The following is a 9680-nucleotide window of genomic DNA, read 5'->3' as shown; positions in this document are numbered from 1 at the left end:
ACCTGTACAGGAACCTGATCTGTTATTGAGGCCTAAAAGGAACATTAAAAAGCCAATTTACTTGTCCGACTATAGTAACAGTGACAGTTTTAGTCGATATACTCCTTTCATAAGTCTAAAGGCGAGAAACAATCAATATAATGTAAATTTATGGGTTTCTATCGCTAAATTTCCCACCTCTACTAGTTTCATCTCTTTTTATATCACAACTTAATACGTTTTCCATCTTTTGCGTTATCATCACTGTATACAATGATGAGTGCTCTAATAACCGACAAAAGACGGAAAACACGTTGTGAAATAAAAACAGACGAAACTAAAAGAGGTGGGAAATTATTAATAGAAAACTATAAATTTACATTATATGTATTAACATTCCACCTTTAGACGTATCGGATGAGTTTGACAGCAAATACTTAATACATACAACTCTTGACATTTCCCATTAATTTTGTGGAAGCAAACAAAATAGCGCCATCTAGTGGTATGAGTTATAACCACAAACTATGCATCTAAAACAAAGCTATTTTTATAGGATTAAATGAAAATACAAATTTAGTTGTCAGGTATTTTCTTTAACGTTATATTCTTACTTTTTAATTTACATAATTTGGGTCCAGCTATATATGGAACTTGATTTTTGTTTTTGGAGCTCGTCGGTAGCTTTTTTAGTTCTTCGCCGGCGGGATATTTACTAGCAAACTGAGTATGCTTTTTAGTGAAATGTCTCCAAATTTGATCTCTTGTGTGAGTTTTTCGTGGCAAACGAGGTAAGTCGGAAGGCCATCCGAGTTACATATAAAAGCGAACAACGGGGCCGTCTCCCGAGGAAGTCACGGGGAAGGGGTGCGGTGGGAAGTGATTATAAGCGACTGAGAGGATCGGTGTCTAATTATCGTTAATCCTAATTTCGCCAATTCAAAAGTGGGTATAGAGGTCACAATCCAAGAGGCAACTTTCAAGGGCATTCAAAAGGTAAATATATACAAAGTACAGTGGAACCCCGATAAGTCGGCCCCCGATAACCCGGAACTCCGGCTAACCCGGACCGATTTTTATCAGACAAACATTTCAACAATAAAAATGTATTGCTGTTACAAAATCTCGTAAACCTAATTCATTCATTTGGTGACGTCAATATACGAACGAAACGATTGATGAATCCGACATTACTGAAAATATCAGGGCAATCAGGGTGCAGATGGGACCCTGTCGCGCAATTCGCAGCAAATAAAATAGTCGTATGTTTTTGGCTTCATTTTATTTCGTTTATACATACGCATTTTCAAGGTTCACGAGGTTTTGTACCAACTCTATGTAATATAATATTTGAGAGATAATGGAACCGGATTGAACTACATATAACAGTAAAAATGACTCATGGTACACCACATTCATTGTCGAAAACAACATGCACCTGTATTATCCTTTATTTTTTTGAAACTGTCTGTGTTAGCATTGTTTAGAAAAGACTATTAAAATTCTTTTTTTAACAATGGTCTTAGTCATCACTTTTATTAAATAACATAACATCAGAGACGGTATTATGTGTAGTAAAGTCGTATTATTGTTCGCTTCCGTTTTGTAATCGTTCGTAAATTTATTCAGATTTTGTGTTTGTGTGTCTTTTGTCTATAAGGGCAACAAAACGTAAAAATGTTGTAGTGACAATGGAAAAGAAACTAGAAGCATTAAGTAGAATTGATAAAGGTGAATCTTGCAGCATTATATTATGGTGTCGGTACATCTACAGTATCGGATTGGAAGAAAAATAGAACTAAAATCGAAGAATTTTTTTTTTCAAAATGATAACAAAAGACAGTTTAATCGGTGCAAAGCTAATAAAGCTAAGAATGAGACTTTTGACGACGCTTTGTATGTGTGGTTTTGTGTGGAATGCGAACGTGGTTTACCAGTGTCTGTGTGACAATTATAACGGAGTTTATCTGTAAGCATACCATATTTTATTAATTTTTACCATTTTCTCCGGCTAACCCGGATCGGCCGCGGTCCCAATTAATCCGAGTTAACGGGCAGGGTTGCCAGATGAAGTGAAGCAAAAATCGTGAAACTCGACTACTGAAAATCGTGTAGTCGGAAAATGCTTAATAACCCGTCCTTGAATGGTTACGGGTCTGCGCAGTAACGAAAACTGTGTTACTGCGCATAATTATACGCTATCGCGCATGCGCGGAACCATTCAAGAACGGTTGGTGACTGACTAATATTTATACCTTCCTAATATTTTCAGGGGATTCCCCTATATTTTACTTTAGTGTAAATGAGTACTTAACTTGAGACTCTCCCAATGATGTTTATGTTATCATTATGGTATGTTATGATTAGGCATGAAAGTATAGATTACAAATTTCCGAGGATTTATCTTTCTTTGCAAAGTAATTTTTAAACAATACAGGGAAGTATTAAGTGAATTTTAATAAAAATGTATTAAAAATACTACTGAAAATTTTTAATGGTAAAAATCGTAAGATTTCGTACTTGATTCGTGTAATCGTGTAAAATAGGAACAAATCGTGTAATTACACGATAATTCGTGTAATATGGCAACCCTGTTAACGGGGTTCCACTGTACTACAATGTTTAACAAACAAACACTTGGATTTAGTTAAGGATGCAAAAACTACAAAAGAAATGATTATAGCACTGAAAATATCGAGAGAAAAAGTGTATTTACAAAATTAACATTGAAACGTAAATTGTTAACATTGAAGCTGAATAGAAATGAACAATTAGAAGATTACTTTCTGTTGTTTGATACCCTTATAAGAGATTTAGAAAATGCTGGTTCAAAACTAGAAGAAGACAAAGTATGCCATTTATTACTATTGTTAAACGAAGAATATGAATCGGTCATCACAGCTATAGAAACGATGAATACAAGTATTAAAAAATCGTAAAATCCAGACTATTAGATGAAGAAATGAAAATTAAATCAAAACAAGGTAAAGGTAAACCATCTAATGTTAATGAAATGTCATTCCAAGCCAATAATTTGTTATAAATGTCACAAACCTGGACATATCGTAATGTCACCTAATCTAAAATGGAAGTTGTAGCACATGTTTAAATGTAGAATAAAAAGTTAAATAATTCACTGCGAAGTATTAATTACAAAATTACCGGAGGAACAAATTCTAACAGTTAAAGTAAATAATATTTGCGTGTGGAACTAAAGAGCCGCAGTTTGCCGACCCCTGGTCTAGATTAATAGGTGAAAGGAAAAAATAAATAAAAAAACTTTTAAGCCATTAGTTATATTAATTAGCATACACATCAATATAAATCACAAACTTACCTACTAAGAAATAAAAGAAAAATGAAACAATTCTACAGTTCTAGGGATCTTTAGACATCTTCGACAATAGCATGCCTATATGTATTGACGGTTTGTGCCTAAAAACTTTCTATTGACATATATGTTAATTAGAACCCAGCGATTGCCGACGAGGAAACACCGTCGCTTATACCCAAAGAACCAGTCGAGGTGTTTGCTCTTCCACAATCACCGTTCACAAAAATCAAAAAGAGCATAATCTTATTTTCCAGAAAAAGCCCTCAATTTCGCAACACTGTACTGCCAGATTTCACTTTTATGGGGAATATGCGATAAAAAGGTATTTTAAACCTTCCAGTAGTCGCGCACGGTCTGGCAGACCGGGTCAAAGTTCAATTTTTGATATTGATGAAAGTGAGCAAACTGCAATTTTTTCCTACAGTGTGGAAGGAATCGCGGCCTCAATAACTTCAATGGAGTAAGTAAGAATATTCGATAAAGCTCGCAGTTCTAACTGACCTCCCCATTAATTTGTTGTTGCAACATCTTTACAATAATTCTCAAACTGTTCCTCGCTAACTACTTCGGATTCACCTAATTCATTGCACATAAATGGTTTGAAGTCATCTTTGTTTTGTCTTACAAAATCTGCTGTAACTTTTCTTAAATCATTTACCAACTTATGGCTGTATGACACTATGCATTTTCTTGTATCATTTCTAATATCATTTCTGATATACATTTTCTTGTATCGTTTCTTGTACGTACATTTGTGCCCTGTATAACAATATGCAAGTTCTTGTATCGAAAATTGTATGAAATTTGGCACTTGATTGGTCGAAATTTTGTTTGTCACACTGTCACGTTGTATGGTAGTACTGCGTCTACAGCTGATTTTAAGGATTTTAACAATTCTGGGTCCCTCTTTATTCTTCTTAGCTTGCTCTAAAATTAGATTTTTCCTTTCCTTTGCTTCGAGTTCCTTTTTATTTCGTCGTTTCTGCGCTCAAGATATACATGTATTATTAATGCCATTTCCTACTGGTTGATCTTCAGTCATTTCACTTTCATCTTCTTCCCTGTTTTCCATACTAACATTTAGTGGTTCTGATCAACTATTGTTTTCACTAAGTTCCTTTCTGTGTTTTTCGTCTAGTTCTCGTGATCTTATTTACACATATTTACTGTGTATTCGGTATCCTCGTCTTCATACGATCCATCTTCAAATACCGTTGTTTGTAATGACAATTTTCTCAATTTTTAAGCATTGTCTTCTACACCATTTCAATATAAAAATTAGATTTTTAATTTTCATACAGTTGATTCTACAAGGCAAGATTGTGAATAGGCAAGACTGATGTGAATAGAATAAGATGGGTCAATGTGGTCGCCATCATCTCATTGAAGATAGGAACCTTCTCTGCATTAACAGTAATACCACATTTAGTTTATCTGATTAAAATTTCTGTTTCTTGAAGAATATGTACGTATTATTCATCCTAAAAGCCCAAGTTGTTGGGGCTTTTTTTTTTCAAAAACTAACGTTCAATTAATATCGGTCTCTCGATGCAACTATGCTTCTCCTGAAAATCTACGCGAATACTGGAGGGTAAAATACAATCATTTGCAGAAATCTGGCAACATTATGAAATATCGGTTGCAGTTTTTCAGATAATTTCCTGAGTTTTCGGAAACAATGTGAGAATTACTAAAATTTCCAGCAATTTCCTCTTCCTTCGTTTCCGTTTTTTAATCTTGCCTTAGGGGTGTATTCTGTAACACTTTCGTTAAATTTAAGAGGCCTCTAAAATTTTACCGTCTGTTACAATATTTTTGTATTCTATATCCCTTAAAATCGTAACTTTATAATTAAATAGTTTGATAAATAAAAATGATTAATGGGAAAATGAGTTACAAAAAAAAGAGAGTACTATGATGAACTATCGTAGAACACATGCTAGGATGCTCCAGAGTGATTCCCTTTAAAAAGAATGTTTTACCACATGTGTTACACTTAAAATTTCTAGCTCTAATAGATTTATGAATATTTTTAATGTGTTCCAATCTCTATTTTTTTTTTCACCACAACGCAAAATCTACTACTATTTAAGTTATTATTCTCTGATATCCGCCCCGATGTGGATGGAAAAGTTTCTGCGATCGTTTTTTGCGAAAGGATTTCTTACAATAGATTTAGCTAAAAAAGAAGTCTTCACTTCATGTCAATTTCTTATTTTTAAGTGTTTTGGCCTCTGACAGTTTTTGGACAACTTCTACATTACAAGTAGTTTAAACACGATCAATTTGCTGTATCTAACAGGGCATTTCGAGACTTGACGTTAATGACACCAATATGGTCGGAAATACAAAACTTGTCTCTGTTTATATTTGTACCACATTTTGTTTTTTACCTTTAATAGTTTTCTAGTTGTATTTTCCGAACATTTTGTTGTCAGTTTTGTGAAGTTTTTAGTTGTAGAATTACTTGAACGACTTTATTTAGTTTTAACCGGTGAATAAATGAACATGAGTGAATATTTTTGAAAGTTGTTGGTAGACTACTAGCATGGCACAGGTAGTTATTTAGCATTTTTATAGGACCTTTTATAGCATTTAACCACTGTTCTTCTCTCATTTCACTCAAAATTTGCACTCATGGTAACTGATAAAACTGAACTTGTATCACAATTACTTCGCATTCCACACCTCAAAACACAACAGAAATGAGGAATATTATCTTTTTAAATTAATTCTTCCACTGAAAATGTTAAATTAATCATTGTACAAAACAAAATTACAAAGAAAGGCAACTAAAAACGAATCTAAAACCATATTAAGAACTGACAAATAACATTTGTTTGCCCGTCAGCCGCCATATTGATTTAATTTTGACATGTTAGAATGCCCTATTGAAAACCTTGTAGTGGATTCCTAATATTTTTTAGTGAACCTCTCTAACGTCTTTATAGAATGTCAATGTTATTCTAAAAAGAAGACTGCTAAACGTTAAATTTTAAAAGCCTCTTAAATTTAACCGAAATATAGAATACACCCCTTAATCAGCTACAACAGTCAACATTTCCCACCTTTTTCACTCAACCATAGCTTTCTCAGCGTGTTTAATTTCGTTCCATTTATCAAGGTTTTCAAACTGTTAAAAAACCTGCTGAATGTGCGCCAATTGAGTTTTCGAGCATTTTCCGGAAAAGAAGATTGCACCCCGAAAAGTTTGGGTACAACCTCTATACTTTGCATCAAATAAATGCTCCCTTTTCACAATATAATAAATACATATCATATCATCGGGGCACTATATAAAAAATTACATTCAGTATCGATAGATAATATTGATGATTATAATTAATAACTAGTGCCTAATAATAGTGTATTACCTCTAAAGCTATCTACTCGTTATATAATCATCATTCAAACATTGAAGCCAGATCGATAAAAAAATATCGCAATATTAGAAATTTTCAAATATTCTTCGCTTTTGACTCGACAAAAATTTAAACACATTGCATTATTGATTTCGAGGAAATAATACGAACTTCAATTACACAAATTAGTACAACTCCTCCAAACCTTGCAAATTTTCAATCATGAAGCAAGATTTTACCTGAACAATTTGAAATTTTTCCAAACCCGAAAAAAGTTTATTTATCATACACAGGTAAACAGTTGTACAGTAGAGGATAAACCAATGGAGCACACTTTTACTTCAGCTACTTGAACCGTACGTCAAATGTCGCAAATTATGTCACATAAATGTCAAAATGCCACATAATTTGCAAAATTTTGACATTTTTTTCTTTCCTTTATGTCCACAAATTATGTCAAATTTTGACATTTATGTAACATGTGTGCTTAAGTGGCTTACCTTCTACTTACCACTTAGCAGAACCCGATAAAGCGTTACCAGCGCTTGAGGAAGTAACGGCAGCACTATTGACACTAAGAAATCACAGAGCCCCGGGCCCAGATGGCATTCATGCAGAACCGATTAAGAAAGGGGCAGACAACTTCATGTACAAATACCTCACCTTACAAAATAAAATACGGCAAAGAGAAGAAAGGCCGATAGAATGAAGTGAAAGTCGAACGTTCTTCTGGGCTTTTCCTGCTTTTTTAGCAGCTTTACCATTCGTCTTATCGATGCATTGAAACGCAAACTGACGTTTACTTTTCGAATGTCAAACAGAATCTAGCCAAACACACATAGTACCTCTCCACAAAAAGGGAAATAAACAAGGATGTAAGAACTATGGAGGAATATTACAATAAGCCGAATAAAAATGCAAAAAACTATAAATTTTTATTATATTTTATGCATGTTATCACGATTCATAAAAGTAATATAACCTTAGATTTCGAGGCAAATTGATTGATTTGCCCAGCACAAACTTGGAGAAGATATATCATAGACGAGATAAGATGTTAAGGATAGCCTTGAAACGAGGTGAAGGCCTAAGCGCAAAATAGAACCCGATGGCGTGTTTTCACTGAATCTATGGAATGTTGAATGCATTGCATATGTGAGTTCATTTTAAATGAAAAACGTATGTTGTTTACTTCATTTGAATCTATGGAAGTTCGTATTATTCCTCGAAATCAATAACTCGACAAAAATTGTTCCCTTTTGAGCTATTGCGATATTTTTTCGGAAAAAAGTGAGTTTAGGATATCTTACGTTCTGGCAACATCGACAGATACCACAAATACCTAAACCTTCCCACTAAAGTTAACCAGACAAAGCACCTATCGAATCGAATATTAGTAGCAAGATCCGAGATGTGGTACACGACGAATGATGTGATAAATATACCTGCACACACGCATTTTTAAATTTAAAAATTTATTCAAGTCAAAAATAATATGTAAATTGATTTTAGAAAAAAACCACTAATTCTATGCAAAGTATAGCTTGTAAAATTAGTTGCTATCCTTCTCTTTGACATTGCTTGTGGTCACTTTTCGCGCAAAGGTAAAATCGTTCTAGACATACTTTATGCTCTTGACATTTCGTTAAAGAACCACAAAATGTGACATATAAAGGTGAATATATAACTGACATGTTTCATATGTAGAACGAATTTTGTGCATACAAAAATAGTAAAAAGTCGAAGTCTTTCGAGACATACTCTTCGGAGAATCACAAAACTCATGATACTTTTCAAATTTTCTTTTAAATTTCATATTCTCATAATACTTTTCCCGGTTTGTTCTGAAACAAACATCACTGTGATGAAAAATAAAAAAAAAAAAATAATAGTTCTTCAAGATATATTCTTCAGGGGATCATGAAGCTCGCTTTTCAAATTCTCGTGACTTTTCTCCCCTGTTCTTAAATAAAGTGTACTTTATTGAAAAATTAGTAAAACATAATGGTTTTCGCGCGTAAAGTGACCAAAGCAAAGACGCAATAAGTGATACAAGAAAATATACAGACTAAAGAAACGCTCGTGGGGAGCGATGACGAATAAAGTATGTGTTCACCAAGAGAAGAAAGCTATACAGTAGTCAAATTTGTATCCATTATCACTTTTTGTTGCCGTGTGCCCTTGAGAAATTTGCTGCCTCAAAAACGTATGACAAAACTATAGAGAAACCAGAATTACAGGAAATGGATAATTATAGGATTGGATCTATGACTGTGTATCGATAGCTGTTCACTTTTTGGTCATGATTTTGAGGTACTCGAGGGCATGATGAGCAGCCGAGCCCTTGGCTTCCTTCGGAGTTTTGCCTGTTCCGTAGCAGACGGCCACTGGCAAAGTGGATAGCTGCACCAAGCATTGGTGGCGATTGGTCAATGTTTTTTCTTCGATGTCCACGTAGGTTACCTCGAAGGATTGTTCGCTAGCGATCTCCTGCAAGAACTGAACAAAGTTGAAGTCCTTGGCGTTGAAGCTGAGAGTCTAGAACAAAACAGAAACAGGTGACTCAACCTAACCATTCAGTAGACATCGAAATTATATAAATTTTGATTTCGAGCTTATGAGAACACACAAGACACCAAAGTTCAAATTAAAGGAAGACAAATATAAACTTCATCACAAATGAAATACTGGTCTGCAACCAAATCTTCCTTCTACAAATTTTATCATAAATATGAAGATATCATCATGGCATCTAAACTCCTAGTTGAGTGATTGCCGTCCTCTTTGGGCCCTTTCAGATTCATTTGTTGTGAAGAAACGAGCCTAACATTTGACAAAAGTATTACCGCTATTGAAAAGAGTGTAAATATATTTTTTAGGAAATATTTTGAACTTTTTAGTTATGTTAATTAGCATTTAATGAATGCATAAAGTATGTTCGCATGCACCTATGGGCGGCAGATTCATTTTGAATGCCCGCCATTTTTGTAAAAGACAAAATCTGA

General features: G+C 34.0%; 1 protein-coding gene and 1 pseudogene across 2 annotated transcripts in view; both read right to left on the bottom strand.

Moving 5' to 3' along the window:
* Positions 1 to 3259: 3259 nt before the first annotated feature.
* On the bottom strand, positions 3260 to 4385 carry LOC126883851 (deubiquitinase OTUD6B-like; annotated as a pseudogene).
* Positions 3260 to 9680, bottom strand: part of LOC126884146 (interferon-inducible double-stranded RNA-dependent protein kinase activator A homolog) — a 41286-nt gene continuing 34865 nt past the window's right edge. For both annotated transcript variants that reach the window (XM_050650013.1, XM_050650014.1), the window contains one exon: positions 3260 to 9213. In XM_050650013.1, coding sequence (XP_050505970.1) covers positions 8965 to 9213 — 249 coding nt within the window. In that variant the 3' untranslated portion in view covers positions 3260 to 8964. The remainder of the gene's footprint in view (positions 9214 to 9680) is intronic.

This window comes from Diabrotica virgifera, chromosome 4, assembly GCF_917563875.1.
Source record: "Diabrotica virgifera virgifera chromosome 4, PGI_DIABVI_V3a".
Classification (NCBI taxonomy): Eukaryota; Metazoa; Arthropoda; class Insecta; order Coleoptera; family Chrysomelidae; genus Diabrotica; species Diabrotica virgifera.
Note: the sequence above shows the minus strand (reverse complement) of the source record. Positions and strands in the feature narration are given on the sequence as shown.